Raw genomic sequence first — 18,709 nt, 5'->3', positions numbered from 1 at the left:
CCTGTCTGGCCAAACTTGAGGCTTCTAGTGTCCACTGTTTTCACCACTGATGACTTCTGTCTCCCATAAGGCTATATACAGTGCAGCTTTTTCCATCTTTAAGTTGGCTGGTTTACAGAGAGAAGGTTTTCTGCTCAGCACTAGCTTGATTTCTCAGTGACTTTGCTGTTCAGGCATGTGAAGTCTTCAGCAATAGGGTCTTACTATCTCTTTCTCATGGAAAACCAAGGGCCTTGGCAATAGCCTGAAATGTTTTGGGGGCAAGAGGGACCTCCCTGGCCAACAACTCACTGGAAGGTGTCCCATCTCTGGCACTTTAAGTTTTCTAGTAACAATCTATGGCTTCTGGATGTGCCATTATTCAAGAAAGTAGATTTTCATATGTCTTATTCAGTATATCTTGAATTTTGTTTTACACTCCCCCCTACCCTTCTTTTAAACAATCTTTTCTCTTGACTGTGCTTAGGCCTTTCCCCTCCCTATAAATCTGTTCCTCTACTTACATATATACAATACTATCCCCTAAAGCCCTTCCTTCTCCTCCCTCCCTTATAGCCTTTTTCAAGCTTATGGGCTTCTGCTACTAATTTTTGGGTCTAGCTCTCACATAGTCTCTACATTTGTTTGATCATGTGTATTTTGTATGAGATATTTATGCTGTAAGGTTTTCCTTTTTTGCCAAGGTACAGCTTCAGCGGGGTTGTGGAACTCAAATGGGAAGTGTGGAGTTGGCATTGTGAGGAAATAATTTGGACCAGTGGTTCAGGTGAAGCACACTGGACACAGAAAAAAACTCTGCTTCTTTATTTATACATTATATTTTTTTGCAAGCAAGACATAGCAACTTATTCATGTAGCTTCTATTCTCTACAAAACATTGCAGAATATTCCTTTTTTCCGTTGGATTCGCCTGCTTCTGCTTAAGTCATGAACCTCCTGAACCATAGACATTTTGATAACATCTTCAACAAGAATTGCAATCTGGTTAGTATCTTACCCAGGCTCATGGAAACTAGCCAAGAGCCCAGGCAGATAGCTCTTGTCGTTATAAGTTGATAGACATTTTTTGACCTCAGTAAGGGCTGTGTTAGCCACTCTCTATATAATATTATCTTGTGGTCTAAATAACAGAATGTTTCTCTATTTCTAATCCAGTACTGATTTAATTGTCTCTATGACCTTTCTTTGTTGCTCCATTTTATACTTCGGTACTGATCTTGTAAGTCTATCTATAAAAGGAAGATTTTGATATTTAACTCTTTTCCCATCTTTCCAGACCATCCTTACTCCATTGATATATGCCCCTGTATATGATAATCCAACCAGTGTTTTGCATTGATTTCTTTCCTTTAGGATCTCACCAAACTCTATTCTTAATTTTGAAAGTTACATACACTGTTTTACTTCCTTGTGTGGGCCCAGCCTGATTATTTGAAAGATGTTTACTTTTGCTCTTTAGCATTTCAGGATCCTTTACTAGTAAGTCATCTGTAGGTTCAGAAAATGTGCCTATTAATTCCTGTAATCATCTTGACAACAAGAATTTCTTATAAGTAATGTTTCTTGGGAACAATTGGTAAGGCATGTAGCATTGCAAGGAACATGTCTCCTTAGGTGAAATATACATTTGTGATGTTGAGTAACTTTGTACATTTAAAGTAGTCATTGTTTCAGTATCCACAATCTGTTTACCTGTTTAAACATTACAGCCTGAGTAATCTGTAGAAACATTCTTTTCCTGTTTAATCATTGGTGACTATAAACACATCTGAATTGGATTCCCCTATGACTACTGAGAAGGGGAAAAATGAAAGCAAAAATAAGCAACAGAATACTTATTATAATTCCAAAAGTTTCAAGAAAGAGATAGCAGTAATGCAGACTGTCAGGCAGCAGGCATTCTAGGATGTTCCTGAAAGACCTCCCAGCTTTGTCAAGGGAAGTCTTGGATTCCACAGCTTTGCAAGATGGAGTCCCATCAACATCAGCCTCCAGAGCCTCCTGCTGTAGTTGCATGGCCACCTCCACTTTTTCTTATTAATCAATAACTTTTCGTTTATTGTTTCTTTTCAGGGAGAACCTGGGGTTAGAGGCCCTCCGGGTCCTTCTGGGCCACGGGGCATAGGAATCCAAGGGCCAAAGGTGCGTTCTCAGGACTCTGCTCTGGGTGAGGGTCAGGTATAGTCTGAGAACATCTTTAATCTCAGAATCCAAAATAAGGAATATTCTAAATTTCAAAACTTTTGAGCACCAATATAAAGCTTCAAGTGGAAAGTTCCACACCTGAATTTATGTGACACATGGCAGTCTAAACCCAGGTTCACTAAAAACACTGTCTAAAATTACCTTCAGGCTACTGTAGAAGGTGTGTGTGAAACATAAATTAATTTTGTGTTTAGATTTGGATCCTATCCCCAAAAGATCTCATTAGATACAGACAAATACTGCAAAATCTGAAAAAAAAAAAATCCCCAAATCTAAGCACTTCTGGGCCCATGAATTTCTGAGAAGGGGCAATCAACCTATACGATCATTACCTAGAAAAGAATAACTTCATAATACATCTGCTTTGTTGTTGACTAATTTTTATTTTATTCACTTATTTTTTAATTTTTTTTTTGTTCATTTATTTATTTATTTATTTGAGAGCAACAGACATAGAGAGAAAGACAGATAGAGGGAGAGAGAGAGAATGGGCACACCAGGGCTTCCAGCCTCTGCAAACGAACTCCAGACGCGTGCGCCCCCTTGTGCATCTGGCTAACGTGGGACCTGGGGAACCGAGCCTCGAACCGGGGTCCTTAGGCTTCACAGGCAAGTGCTTAACCGCTAAGCCATCTCTCCAGCCCCTAATTTTTATTTTACTTTATTACTGCTGTAAAGTTTTTTTCCATATCATGTGAAGTTCAGTGTCTTTACAATTTTAAAGCCATTTCCTCCCCCAAAAGAAATTAGGAAGTTAATATAAGTGTGTCTTGGAGGTTGTGAGGTCATCAAGAAGCACATCTTAGCTGGGCATAAATGGAGGCAGAGGCAGGAGTTTGAGGCCAGTGTGAGCTACATAGCAATATATGATCAAAGTCAAACATGACATCCTTGCTTTGGCCAGAGCTACCCCAGATGGCCTTAAAAGTCCCTGGCTAATGTATGCACTGCACAATCTGCCTCCTACTGCTCTGTCTGCACTGTGGTGCAAAGGTGGAGACTTATTGCTGACATCCAGAGGGGCGTTTTTTGAGCTCTTTTTGCCCTGATTTCTATGTATTTGTCTCTTGTCTCCTCTAGTTTGGTGCTTGGTCTCCTCTTATTCCTGTAATCCAGGAATTCTCAGCGAGGGACATTCTTGCCCTCCTCCTTGACCCACTGTGGCAGACTTTAGTAGTTTCATATAGAGGCCAAGGATGCTATTAGCCCACAATGAACAGAAAACATCACTGGGCTCAAAATATCAACAGTGCTGAATGTGAGAACTGTCTCAATTATTAAATCATTTATCAAAAAATATATTTTTATTTATTAGAGAAAGAGAAATGGGGGAGACAGAGAGAATAAGTATGCCAGGGCCTCCAGTTGCTGCAAACAAACTCTAGACATGTGTGTACCCTTGTGCATGATAGCTTATGTGGGTCCGGCGAATTGAATCTGGGTCTTTTGTTTTGCAGGCAAAGTGCCTTAACTGCTAAGCCATCTCCCCAGCACAAAAAGTACACTTTTGATTATTTCAGCAAATATTGTAAAGACATAGGTAGGTTCATAGGGAAGCAGGCATCAACAATTTACCCATCCTAAATACACCTTTTAAATTATTCTAGTCACATCCTAGATGCACAGAAGTGAATCTGAACCCCAGCATTTGAGACACAGGGGAAAACCTTCATAAGCTAAAGGTTTTATTGAAAATAATAGAATGACCAGACTCAGCTTATATCCTTATTTTGTCTTTAAATTCCATTTGAGCACTGGGATATTTTTGAACCTTATAAATCACTTTACATAGATGTAGACCTAAGCATTATCTCTGAGTAATTGGGAGGTGGGTCTACATTTTTTCTTCAGAGTCAATTTTGCTTTTAGTTTTCAAATATGTGTGTAATGAGCAAGTATTCTTATAATCAGGAGAAAAATAAAGCTTCTTTCACAGTGGCAAGAAAAAACTGACCTACACAATAACATAACCCACAATTTCTCAAAGTTCATTGTGTTCAGTGTTAATTTAGGAACTTTTAGGATTTACAAAAAAATAAGTTACTTTCTCTAGTGATAGAGATGCCTTAGAGCTTTTTCATACTGCCTTGTCCCAGGTAGCAACATTTCTGTCATGTCATACTGCCTGTGTGAAGGTTATACCACTTGCTGATGTCACAATATCATAGTTCATGTTAATATATCCTATGATATTTATATCATGAAACAACTGCCCATGCCTTTCTCAGAATATATTTCTGTCATCGAGGACCACATAACTGCCTTAAGGTGCCCTTGAGAATTCTGTCTTATGGCACTTACTGTTCTCCAACCTGATTCCACCTCAGTAAATCTGAGTAAATAATTTCTCTAGGATCATTGTATGAGTACACAGTCAGAAGTGTTTTACCCGCTTATTGTATCATATTTTCTTAATAATTCTAGCTCAAGTTCTCATCTATGTTTACTGATTCATTAACTGTGAATCAGTTCTCCATAGTAAATGGGAGCAACATGTCATAGGCTGTATAGCACATAGAATCCAGCACAAGTGATTTAGGGGCTTGGTGGGTAGCCTGATGGTGGGATGTCTAGATTTGGGGAGCAGAAGCTGCTGTCCTAACGTTCTGCTTCCTCCAAGTAGCCCTGACTTTTCTCTTCATTTATATTTGAATTATATATGTCAAATTTTGTTTTCAAGCAGTTCAAGTTGCTGAAAATATTCAGAAAAACATTGCTTTAAATAAAATATGAAATAGCTTATGGCAAAAAGATCCCAATTTGCTTAAAGTAAAAAACTAAGTCCAGAGCAGTAATATGCACATTTTTGTGCCCTTAATCCTCCTATATGTTGTTTACAATTTCTCCCCATCTTCCCTCAGGGTGATATTGGGCAAAAAGGCTTGCCTGGCCCCCCTGGCCCTCCAGGCTATGGATCACAAGGAATTAAAGTAAGTGAATGTGATTGTGCTGAAATCATCTTTCCAGTTGGTAGGAGGAGGGGGAGAAGAGGATGTGCAAAATAGAACATGTGGTGTTATTACAAAATAGAGATTTAATGTGAGCTTAGTTGTTAGAATTGTGTCCACGATTTAGAAATATCATCCAGAGATGTGGAGATGGTATAAGTAAAATAATCTCATGAACACTAAATGTTACATAAATTTCTTGGTAAACACTTGAATGGCCCTGTGGTTTGTTGTTTTCCATGCTGATTTGGAGCTGATTAGAGGCTTCATGCTCAGCTGTATTCTGATCTCTCTCTCCCTTTCTCACCTGAAGCCTTCCTCATAGCCCTGGGAGTGGGGCATGGTTGGGGGGGGGGTGCAGGGCATAGCAGAAGGCTTTTCAGCCCTAGCTTGCACTGGGAGCCTGGGAACTCTTTGAATAATATTGGTAGTATAACATCGGAGGACTGAAATCTCAATGTCTGGGGTAAAGCTCGAGAACTTTCTAAGCTTTCCAGGTCATTCTTCTGGGCAGCCAGAGAGATGGCCACTTCTCTAGCCCTGGGTCTTTGTTATTGGAGTTTATGTCCAGCTTTTTTTCTGCTTTTTCTTATCATTAGCAATAAGCATTTCTAATACAGTAGGGTTTTCAGGGTCTCCAATGTCTCATAAGAACCAGAGGTTTGATGAAGGGCTGCCAGTGACCATCACCCATACTGTAGCTATTTTCTGGGTTAGATAGAAAATTTAAAGTTACTGCTTGCTCTGAAGCCTGTTAGTACTTCTAGAGAAAAATAAAACAAGGGTAGTCTCTGTGGTAATTTCAGTACCCAGGCTTACAAGTGCTTTCAGCATCATTGCTTATTTTTTTTAATATATTTTTTAATTTTTTTGTTCATTTGTTATTTATTTATTTGAGAGTGACGGACATAGAGAGAAAGACAGATAGAGGGAGAGAGAGAGAGAATGGGTGCGCCAGGGCCTCCAGCCACTGCAAACGAACTCCAGACGCGTGCGCCCCCTTGTGCATCTGGCTAATGTGGGACCTGGGAACCGAGCCTCGAACTGGGGTCCTTAGGCTTCACAGGCAAGCACTTAACCGCTAAGCCATCTCTCCAGCCCTCATTTTATTATACAGAAGTCAATATGAGAATCTTGTTAAATCTTGCTTCTGTTAAATAGTATGAGGAGTATCCATAGGTGATTCAGAAGTTGTCTGGGGAGACAGGCTCTGTACTCATCAAAGAGATGAGGAAGCTTAAGGATAGGTAGAACAGGGAGAAGCAAAAAAAGTGACCATTTATGTCTGTGGCATTGCCAGGGCCAGAGAAGGATGGATGCTTGACATTTGGTAGAAGAGTTATGTTTCAGAGGTTGTGGAGACATGACACGCATCAGAGGATGGGCAATATCTGTCAGAAATAACTCAATGTCAGGAGATAGAGAGAAGGCAATCATCAGTTTTATGTGGTAAATCAGAGGTTGGAGTCATAGGGCATTTGTGAGGCTAGCAGCCTTGGGATGGGTCGCCCAGCTTGTCGGGCCCAGTATGGCAATACGTAGAAAATGAATGATTGCTCCTGCTAGATGTCTCTCATTCAGGATAGAACCCAGACTTCTATCAGATCCTGGGCTCAGTTTATAAGGCTCAGGTCATTTCATATGTATTTAAGAGGACTTAAATAATAGTTACTATAACTTTTATGCTTTTTTTCCTAGGTAGGGTCTCACTCTAGCACAGACTAACCTGGAATTCACTATGTAGTCTCAGGGTGGTCTTGAACTCATGGCGATCCTCCTACCTCTGCCTCCCAAGTGCTATGATTAAAGGTATGCACCACCACACCCAGCTCTTTATGCTGTTTTTTAAGTGAATCAGGCTGATCCTAGTATCCCTTCACCAAAAAATATTATATATATATATATATATATATATATATATATATATATATATATATATATATATATACACATACATACACACACACATAGCTAATGCTTAAGTTTTCCAGGATTCTGTAATGGGAATCACATTCTGAGCCTATCCATCTTCCATTTGGCTCTTACCTGCTATGTGATTAGCTTGAGAGTTTTTCCAGAATTCACATGACTATATTTGTGGTTAGAGTGAATCTATGATAGCATAGAAAACAGTCATACTAAAAGGCTAAAAAGAAATGATTTATAAAACCTGACAAAGGGAAAAAAGAATCTTATTTATAGAGTCAGGGGTAGGGCTGATATATATACTGCTGCAAATAACAGAAGAGAGGATAGGGAATATTGAAATTGAGCAGTTATTTTAGTCTTTAAACTCAGCCAGCCCATATGGACAGGAAGCAAAACATATATATATATATATATATATATATATATATATATATATATATATATATATATACTTTTCAATATTAGAACTTTCTGGTATTTGAACTTAAAAGCTTTATTTCTTTCTCTTGACTGTAAGCAGATAGCATAAAAGGAAGAAGACACACGAGGATTGGTGATAGTACCATCATTTGCTTTCAGTTTGCATCCACCTTGGAAATTAAGTAGAAATGGTAATTAATGTAGTTAATGGCACAGTATGGGGTGTGTGTGTGTGTGTACTTATCTTTGGAATAACTTATGATACTTATCCCTTATTGTTATTTTTCACATTCACTTTTTGTTTCCTCTACATAAAAGGAGAAGTCAAACTCACAGAAGCTTTGCCTGGTGGTGCATACCTCTAGTCCCAGCACTTAGGAGATTGAAGCAGGAGAATTATGAGTTTGAGAGTAGCCTAGGCTACATGGTGAGACCATGTCACAAACAAAAAACAAAAATATCAAGCAAAGTTTCAGTGTTTACACAATTCAGTGTTCGGAAATTATACTTGCTCTAAAATGGCTGTGGAGGAGGAGGCAGGGCTCCCAGTTAATGCGTACAGTTAGAGTTCACAGACCTTGTTTCCACATTGAGGACATCCCACCCCTTCATACCTCCAGTACATTTTTAACCAAATGGAAAACAATTATGTGGGTAACAAATCAGGCTCCTAAATGTTAAGTGTGTAATACAGGTTGCTTACACCAAGGACTGCTGGTGTTATTGAGTGGGATTGACTCTGGAACCATTTGGGTTTCTCACTTATCTACACATTCATTTTCTTTTTATTCTTTCAAGCCAACAAGGACAAAGGATGGTTCTTCTTTGGTTAATATGTCCCTTATCCTAGGGTTTCATAGGCTATCCCAACATCAGAGGTAACCTTAAAACAATTACTGATTTGGTCATGAAGGTAAGACATTGTCCAATGCTGTGTGCTCATGCCGAATGTAAAAATAGGGGGAGGACTTAAAATTGTCAAAAACTAGAAAATCAAATATTTTGCTTGAGCAGTTACACATTAAAAGAACACATCATGCTACAATACATATATAATAGCCCATAATTTGTAAATACAGTAAGTCACTTTAAACTACTCCTTTTCTCTTCACTTCTTCCTGTCTCCTGTCCTCCTACCTATCCACTCCTATCTGCCTAATATGTAAAGATACATAGTCACTATATACTTATTCCTTTTCATTTTTGTGACAAGTAGTCCACATACTAAACAAAGTTGAGTGAAAGTCATGGATAAATTACTTTTAACTGCTGCTTCTGTCTTTATAGCCCATGAATTTCATTGTGAAAAATTTATAGAAGGCATTCTTCCTTTCTCTCACTGTCAACGGCTGTTCAGATGTGATTTACCAGTGTATAGTTTCCCCTTCCCCTTTTGGCAAAGTAAAAGGTACTTTTACTGCCCAGAGCTCCTGGAGATAGTGAGGGCCATAGTATGCTCTGTAAATTCTATGAACCTCTGCATTTAAGTCTCACCATTTGATGAGGTAGGAAACTGACACACGGCAATATTAAGTACTACTCCCAAGGTCACTCAGAGCAACCCTTCCACAAGCCTCCCTGAGGTAGTCATATGATGGGCAATGATTAACTCAGGGCAGGTTTCAGGGAGGAGAAATGATTTAGTTTGAACCTTTAAGAAGTAAATGTCACTCAAAATTTTAATTTATATTTTGAAATTAAAAAATATGACACTTGAAGGTGTGAGATACATGTAAGGCCTCTTTCCTTGATAATGTACCATTTTTAAGAGACAGCAGTACGAAAAGCAGTTACTTTCCTCTAAATACACTTAGTACCTTTGAGGCATGTACTAGATTAGAAATTATAGCAGGATCCAGCTGATGTGTGTGACTGCCTTGGGTTAGGCTGTAATATCACCCCTCTTCCCCCACATGTCACACATTCAGAAGTTTAGCAAATCCTTTTCAGGTGAGCTGCAATCCTCTTTGATCAGTCAGCAAGGAGTCCACAAACATCATGAGAACCTTACAATTGTGGACTTTCCACTACCAGCACCTTTCTAGATAAGACTTCTCATCCAGTATAAGAAGTGGGAGGAGGGGGCTGGAGAGATGGCTTAGCGGTTAAGCACTTGCCTGTGAAGCCTAAGGATCCCGGTTCGAGGCTCGGTTCCCCAGGTCCCACGTTAGCCAGATGCACAAGGGGGCGCACGCGTCTGGAGTTCGTTTGCAGAGGCTGGAAGCCCTGGCGCGCCCATTCTCTCTCTCTCCCTCGATCTGTCTTTCTCTCTGTGTCTGTCGCTCTCAAATAAATAAATAAACTTAAAAAAAAATTAAAAAAAAAAAAAGAAGTGGGAGGAGGGCTGGAGAGATGGCTTAGCGGTTAAGCGCTTGCCTGTGAAGCCTAAGGACCCCAGTTCTAGGCTTGATTCCCCAGGACCCACGTTAGCCAGATGCACAAGAGGGTGCACGCGCCTGGAGTTCGTTTGCAGTGGCTGGAAGCCCTGGCATGCCCATTCTCTCTCTCTATTGGCCTCATTCTCTCTCTCTGTCCCTCTCAAATAAATAAATAAAACAGAAAAAAAATTTTTTTTAAAAAGGAAGTGGGAGGAAATAAAGTGAAAACTGGTTCATGGTCACTCAGAGAATGCCAAGCCAAGAACTTATTGTTGCATTTTCTGAATATTTCTGGATCAACCTGGTAGGCCATGAAGATAGGCCCAGAAAAACTTTTCCCCTTTTCTTCATCTTGGAAAGCTCATGTGGGTGGTGGGAATCATGAGTTTCAGCACACCACAAAGCTAATGTTGACCCTGCTCTCGGCAAGCCAAACAAAGAGACAAGGACACTGAAATGGGGAGAAACAGGAACAAAAATTTCCTATTTCTGAGACAAAGAGTAGGAATTAGAAGGGAGAAGAAAGACAAATAAGAGATGTTAATTTTTTTTTAATTAATTAATTTATTTATTTGAGAGTGACAGACACAGAGAGAAGGACAGATAGAGGGAGAGAGAGAGAATGGGCGCGCCAGGGCTTCCAGCCTCTGCAAACGAACTCCAGACGCGTGCGCCCCCTTGTGCATCTGGCTAACGTGGGACCTGGGGAACCGAGCCTCGAACCAGGATCCTTAGGCTTCACAGGCAAGCGTTTAACCGCTAAGCCATCTCTCCAGCCCGAGATGTTAATTTTTGACTATTGCGTTTTTTCCACTTTACTAGTTTGAAAGTTGCATATTTCCCCCTTCTTTTTTCAATATTAACTTTTAAGTAAGGTAGTGAAATTTGCCTTGTAAAAATCTAAAGTTGGGGTAGAGTACTTGCCTAGCATGTAGAAAGCTCTGGGTTCAATCTCCACTACTGAAAAAATAAAAAACAAGAACAAATCTAAAGATTACCAACTTTATGGTGATAATCACAATTTAGAATGCTGTAATTCCATGTCCCCTGATCTGATAGTGTTATTGTATATCCTAAGTTTTACCTCCTTGATATAGTATTTTATTTTTAAAAATATATTCATTTTACTCATACATTTACTTTTATTAAAATATTATTATTAGTCGGGTGTGGTGGTGCACGCCTTTAATCCCAGCACTCGGGGGACAGAGGTAGGAGGATCGCCATGAGTTCAAGGCCACCCTGAGACTCCATAGAGAATTCCAGCTCAGCCTGGGCTACAGTGAGACCCTATCTTGAAAAAAAAAGAAAATATTATTATTAACTTTTTTTTTTTTAAGGTAGGGTCTCAATCTAGCCCAGGCTGACCTGAAATTCACTATGTAATCTCAGACTAGCCTTGACAGAGATCCTCCGATCTCTGCCTCCTGGATACTGGGATTTAAAGGCGTGCACCACCACACCTGGCTAAAATATTATTATTATTATTATTTTTTAATTTTTTGCTCAGTTTTGTTTATTTATTTGAGAGTGACAGAGAGAGAAAGAGGTACAGAGAGAGAGAGAGAGAGAGAGAGAAAATGGGTGCACCAGGGCTTCCAGCCACTGCAAACAAACTCCAGGCACGTGCACCCCCTTGTGCATCTGGCTAATGTGGGTCCTGGAGAATCAAGCCTCGAACCGGGATCCTTAGGCTTCACAGGCAAGTGCTTAACCGCTAAGCCATCTGTCCAGTCCTATTATTATTATTATTAATTTTATTTACTTGTTTGAGAGAGAAAGAGGCATATAGATATATAGAAAGAGAAAGAGAAAGAGAATGGGCATGCCAGAACCTCTAACTGCAAAAGAACTCCAATGTGCCATGTTCTGCATCTGGCTTATGTGGGTTCTAGGGAGTCAAATCTGGGTCCTTGGGCTTCCCAGACAAACATCTTAACAGCTAAGTCATCTCTCTTGCCCTAACATATTATTTAAATAAATGAATATTATTTATTTTGTTTATTTACTATGGTCTTGGGTCCATCTTGAATCTCAGATTAAAACCACACTCTATATATCTGAATTATCTCCTAGAATTTTCATTAGTAAATGGCTTCTAGAAAAACTTCTCTCTATTATTGTTTGCCTCAAAATATATTATTTTCTTCTTAATATCTTCTTAAAAGATGTTTTTCTCCATGCCAAGAATCTAGAAACACAGTTGTGGGTTTTTTTTTCTCTTTTTTTTTTTCTTTCTCTCAGTGCAGAGTTTTCTCAAATATTTGGCCAGCATCATTGCTTTTGAGAATTTACCTGCTGGTCTTTTCTTTGATGATAATTATGGTTTTCTCTGTGATATTTGAGAATCTCTCTCTCTCTCTCTCTTTCATTTTGTGTTTTGTTATCTCACTGTCATGTATTTAGCTTTGTTAGAATTCATGATTCTGTGGACTGTTTTTTATTAATTCTGGAAAATTCTCTATCTTATGTTTTCATAAATTGCTTTTGCCCCACCCAGTCTTCCTTATCCCTTTACTCATCTTTCTGGAACTTCAATTAATTAAGCCTTTTCATACCTATCAACAGGTGTGAAATCCTTTCATATTTTCTACTTCAGCTTTCTGAGCTACAGGATGATTAGCATTTTTTTTAGTCTATTTTCCAGTCCCCTACATTTTTCTTTAGTTGTAGTTGTTTAGGAAAAGAATTTAGTCTAGATTACTTCCTTGCTTAAAAGGTTTCTATAACTGGAGCAATAGTTCAGTGGTTAAGGCACTTGCCTACGTAGCCTAATGACCTGGGTTTATCGCTAGCTAACACAACTAGGACACAAATTCTTCCATTCTGTTTCTCACAAGAACATTCACCCCTTCTATAGGGACTTCACACTATTGTATCTTCTACCTTGGTACCTGACATGACTTATTTTCTGCATGTAAGCATTAGCTAAAATAGGTCTTCCATAATGAGACCATGCCTGACCACATACATCTTGTCTTTACATGTCATTCTTGGTTATCCCAATTTATTGTTTTTAATAACACCATTACCATCTGAAAATACTTCTTTGTTTGACTTGTTTTATTATTTGTCTTTTCCTAGTAAAAGTAAAACTTGTGAGAAGAAGAATTTTCTTTCTTTGATCAATTCTCAAACTCTCTAGCACCTGAAAGAGTATGTAGTAGGTACTTAATAAATATTTGTTCAGTGAATGAATGAACGAAGTAATGAGTACTTGGATAAATGTATGGAGGTTACATAGTTAGGGATGATAGACCTTCACCTATAGCTATACCATTTGATCCCCAAAATGATTCATTCATATATGCTGAAAATCACTAAAGAGGTCCTTGTAAAATAGTTCTGTAGATTCTAGTGTTGAGTTGTATAGTTACTTTAGTCTTCTAGATAGGGATTCTTGGTTGGCCTACCAGGTAGACCTTTACTGGAAAGAGCTGGATTTGACTTTCATGCATGCATTCTTTGTGCTTATCTAGTATGCCAAAGCAATAGGATCACAATGAGTGTGATAAAAGTCACTGAGGGCTGGAGAGATGGCTTGGCAGTTAAGTCACTTACCTGTGAAGCCTAAAGACTTAAGTTCGACTCCCCAGGAGCCATGTAAGCCAGATGCACATGGTGGTACATGCATCTGGAGTTTGTTTGCAGTGGCTAGAGGCCCTGGTATGCCCATTCTCTTTCTCTCAAATAAATCAATAAACATATTTTCAAAAGTCAATGAACTTATGTGTATACAATGTACATATGTATACAATGGAGTTCTACTCAGCAGTAAAGAAAAATGAAGTTATGAAATTTGCAGAAAAATGGATGGACCTGGAAAGGATTATACTAAGTGAGGTAACCCAGGCCCAGAAAGCCAAGCGCCACATGTTCTATCTCATATGTGGATCCTAGCTACAGATGATTGGGCTTCTGTGTGAGAATGAAAATACTTAGTAGCAGAAGCCAGTAAATTAAAAAGGAGACATAAAGGGAAGAGAAAGGAAGGGAGGAGGGTACTTAATAGGTTGATATTGTATATATGTAAGTACAATGATTGTGATGGGGAGGTAAGATGATGGAGAATGGAATTTCAAAGGGGAAAGTGTGTGGGGGGGAGGGAATTACCATGGGATTTTTTTTAAATCATGGAAAATGCTAATAAAAATTTTAAATAAATAAATTAATTAATTAAAAAAAAGTCAGTGAACTTGTGTGATAATAAATAAACATGAGGACATTGGGTCATCTGTATCTTCAGTAGGTTCACTCGTCATCAGAGTATGTATGCAGGAAATTATTGATTGACCCTCCTTTAAAGATTCCTCTTCTCTATGTTTAATCTACTGTTAACAGATTAAGGAGCTAAGGTGGAGGAAATGCAATGCTTCAATACCTGTCACTATACCAGCCAATCACCACACAATGTTGTTTTACTTTCCGTGGACCTCTTTGGTTAGCAGATTGTAAATAAATATTACACCTGGAGTTATTTGCCTGTTGGAGTTTTACAACTCTGTGGTTTTCACCAAGAAGTGTAAGTCTTGGGAATGGGCAAGTTTATATCTGTAGTGATGACATTATAGAGTGTGGTACTAATACATTCATTACAATTCTTTTCTGTTGGTATATGCATTTAGCTTTTATAAAATTTATTTTTATTTATCTATTTGAGAGTTAGAGATACAGAAATAAGCAGAGAGAGAGAATGGGTGAGCCAGTGCCTTCAGCCACTGCAAACGAACTCCAGATGCATGTGTCCCCTTGTGCATCTGGCTTATGTGGGTCCTGGGGAGTTGAACCAGGATTCTTTGACTTTGCAGGCAAGTACCTCAACCACTAAGCCATCTCTCCATCCCTATACTAAGCTTTTTAAATGGTGTCTCTTGCTTATTAGGCAGAAAATAAAATTTCAATCCATTGGAATACTAGTCTCTTAAAAGTTCTCATACTGGTCTTTGCTGGTATTGAAACATGAAATGTAATGATAATAGTTTCCTTTAATTATTATACCAATTTTATAAAGAAGTTAATCTTCCAGAAACGTCAATCCTTCCTTTCTTCTTAAATGACCTAAAAATTGTGGTGATTTTGTAGAACAAACCATCATTTTGCTATGCTTTTCTGCTATGAATGTACTTATGTAATGATACATATACTCTCATCAGGGTTATAAGAAAAATCATACTAATATGCTCTTCAAAATGGAAGTTGCTTTCATTATGCATGGTAGAAAAGTTGGTTTGCATACAAGTTATAAGAGCAGTGCTTCTTCCTGTTTATAATTGAGAACACTGACTCCATTAGTCAGTTATGGATAGCTGTACAAAAAATTTTATTTCAGCAATTAATTCCATAAATATTTTGAATACATGTAGTTTTCCAGGCTCATTTTAGGATCTTGTGGTATATCATACAGAAGAGGTAAAGGTTTAGGACTTTATGGAAATGGAATCCTGTTGGCAATAGACCCAATAACTAAAGAAGTTACATGGCATGTTAGAAGATGAAAACTGGCATGGCAAGAAAAGGAGAGGAGGTAATGTAGACAGAGGGGTATGAGTAAGTTTTAAAGACCATCCTAGGATGATGGGAGTACTCTGCAAAGGTTTGATAGTAATGAAAGGGCATTTTGAGTTTTCAAAGAACAGAAGGACCAGTGTGGCTAGCAATACAGTCATGGAGGCAACAGCAGTGAGGTTGGACAAGGGCCTGTAGCCACACAGGCTTGTAAGATCTTTGGCTTTCCTGCAAAGGGAAGTGTTGGGTATGACATGGTCTGGCTTCCTTTTTGAAAGAACAGTTCTGATATTAAGCTGAGAATAGATGGTCAGGGTCCGAATTACACCAAGGAGGCTAGTGTAAGAATCCAGGCAATGACAAGTGGTATTTTAAAACCTAGCTCCCATAAATGCAACTCCTTAGGGAAGATTTATATCTAATAGCCAATCTATGGGAGCTAAAATGTGTGATAGAAAACATATCTTGGGAAAATTAATGTTACATGTACACATCTGACTACAAATCTACCACTGAATTTTAGGCTGTTGAATGACAGTGGACTGCATTTATGCCTTAACTATGACATAAAGCAAAAATCTGTACCCTGGTTGCATGCTTTTGTTATACAGTTGGCAAGAACAAAGGAAAGGTGAATCTATCATTTTGCTCTCTGCTCAGTCTGTGGTTAATGAATACTGACACATTAGAAGTGAAATGACCAGGTATAGCATGCAGTTCACAACTGTCTCACTTGCTTTACCTGATGTCTCTGCAAAAGTCCAAGGAAGAGGTATTTGTCTTCTATTGGCCATCAACAACACTATGATGGACACTTGGAAATAAACTTAACTTTCATCCATAGTAGATGTGTGTGTGTGTGTGTGTGTGTGTGTGTGTGTGTGTGTGTGTATTATCCCAAATTCAGCTTAAAACACATGAATTTACTTATCAAGAAACAAGTCAAAATGTAGTATTTAACATGTACTCAAAGAGATTAGCCTCAAAAGTTAGTGAGACACATATGAGCTGGGCACCATTCCTGTGAGCCTTTCAGTCTCTCAGCTCCCAGAGATCTTGCCATCCTGAGCACCTTCCAGTCCCCTGTGACAGCCATGTTCCAAGCCTCCAGGCTTGAATGTAAGCTGCTCCCTCTGGTTGGAGAGATTCCCTCAGATTGCCATGTCACCAGGTTGACTCTTATTCATGTATCAGAGCTAATATTAGATAGCACTTTCTTGGAAAATGTTCCCTGTTTTTTTATGCCTACACTCCAGTTGGGTTTCTGTAGAACTTTGGACCATCCCCATAAAATCACCTCTCACACTGTAAACACTCATAAACGTTATTGCCAAAGAGCAGATGAAAGGTTGGGGTGGGTTAGCTAGGGTAGGAGGGGTGGTAGTACTACGAGGTGCCTGTAGTCTAGAAGGAGTCAAAGAAGACTAAGATTTTTATTTTATTTTTTTTTCCCCAAATGAATGAAAGGATGGAGTTACCATTTTCTGAGGTGAGAGAGGAGAACGGGACTGGTAAGAAGAGACTTGTAATTTAGCTTTGGGTCTGCAAAGATAAACCTTCCTCTGCATTTAGGAATCTAGGTTTCTAGGTCAGGGCAAAAAATACAAGTTTTATTTCACAACATAGTGTTAAAGTCTCAGAACTCCTGAGCGACCCATTTCTTTTTTTCTCTTACCACCAACCAAATTTAAATTTTTGATTGTTTGTTTTTCGAGGTAGGGTCTCCCTCTAGCCCAGGCTGACCTGGAATTCACTATGTTGTGTCAGGGTGACCTTGAACTCACGGTGATCCTCCTACCTCTGCCTTCCAAGTGCTGGGATTAAAGGTGTGCACCACCATGCCCAGCTCAATTCTGCATCATTCTTAAGGGTACCTGACCTTCTAGATTCTTCCTGGGCATTTTTTGGAATAGAAGCATACTTCTTTTACTGCATGGTTTCAAATGAATTTGTAACAAATTTAAGAAACTTTCTTACTTTGAAATATGGAAAGAATTCTTGCTTGATTTACATCCATATAACTTATCTTGTAAACTTGTAAAACTTCTTTCTCCTTCCGTCAAACCCTATCGAGGTTATCATGGTTTAAAGTTTGGCATAGAGTCTTTACCTTAGACTAGATGTGCATATTCACATGTAGATGGCACAGAAATCTCTAAAAATCGCTCTGCCTTGCTTTTCCAACTTGGTTTTCTTCCACCCACTTTAATTGTCCATTAATATAGTATGGACTCCCTTCAAATTAACATATAATTTACTCTATAATAGTTCATTACAATTTAATACATATTTCTTTACCTTAGTGTTGGGGAGAACCTCTTACATTTTCTCATACTTGTATTAACATTTCTATTTCACTGTGTTTTGAAAGGCATATCCCGAAAGCTGTACATTTCTCAATTCCACAGAACAGAAATGTGCCTGCCTGAAAAATTTTCTGTTTCTGCTCATTCTTTGATGTGGTTTTCTACTTCATTTTAAACATGAGTTTAAGCTTATAAAATTTTTTGGAACACAATTTCATTATCCCAACATTTGTGTCTTTTATTATTAAGCTTTTATTTTTTTTAAGTTCTTGATTTATCCTTGAGCTGAGCATGATGCAAGAACAATATGAGTTAGTTTGGCTTATATATGGATTTTCTTTAAACATGTTTTAACAGGAGACTGTGGCTCTATGGATCTTTTTACAATTTGCTTTTCTCAGATTCAAATAGACTACTCACACATATGTGCCTCTGTGGCACAGCAAGGCTAACAAATCAATAGTCATTAAGTAGCTTATGAACAAAATCTAGAAGAGTTTTTCAGGAATAATCAAGAGAAAAATTTCCCTGTGTGAGGAAGCTTGGCTGCTCTGAACTTTGACTAAATTGTCAGAAATAGTTCTTGTGTTAAGATGGAAGCAGTGAGAGAGAGAAATGACCTATGTCACAGTCAGTTTCACATTGCTAGAATGAACTTCCAAACCAGGCACAGTTTATGGGAGGAACAGGATTTGTTGACGCTTACAGATCCAGGGGAAGTTCCATAATGCTGAAAGACACTGGCCCTCTTTCACTGGTCCCTGCAAAGAGAACTACCACCACCAGTACCAAGAGCAAGCACACTCCAGGATCCCCAGGCGGAGCTCAAGCACTCTGCCTATTTTTGGTTGGAAAACAGATCAGCCCCCAGTAACACAATAGGGGTGGACCCTATGATCCACCCACAGTGATACCACCTATAGCCAGGAGAACTGAGCTACAAGCTTTAATAAACTCCTACATCTACTGGGGGACATTTATTCAAACTACTACAACATAAATGATTAAAGTTGAAGAT

General features: G+C 38.7%; 1 protein-coding gene across 1 annotated transcript in view; it reads left to right on the top strand.

Moving 5' to 3' along the window:
* Window positions 1-18,709, top strand: part of Col28a1 (collagen type XXVIII alpha 1 chain) — a 176,903-nt gene that overhangs the window by 112,506 nt on the left and 45,688 nt on the right. The window contains exons 26-27 of the mRNA XM_045160618.1: window positions 2,074-2,142; window positions 5,067-5,135. Of these exons, the coding sequence (XP_045016553.1) occupies window positions 2,074-2,142; window positions 5,067-5,135 (138 nt within the window). The remainder of the gene's footprint in view (window positions 1-2,073; window positions 2,143-5,066; window positions 5,136-18,709) is intronic.

Source organism: Jaculus jaculus, chromosome 10, assembly GCF_020740685.1.
Source record: "Jaculus jaculus isolate mJacJac1 chromosome 10, mJacJac1.mat.Y.cur, whole genome shotgun sequence".
NCBI lineage: Eukaryota > Metazoa > Chordata > Mammalia > Rodentia > Dipodidae > Jaculus > Jaculus jaculus.
The sequence above is the reverse complement of the archived record's forward strand: the minus strand, read 5'-3'. Positions and strand labels throughout refer to the sequence as shown.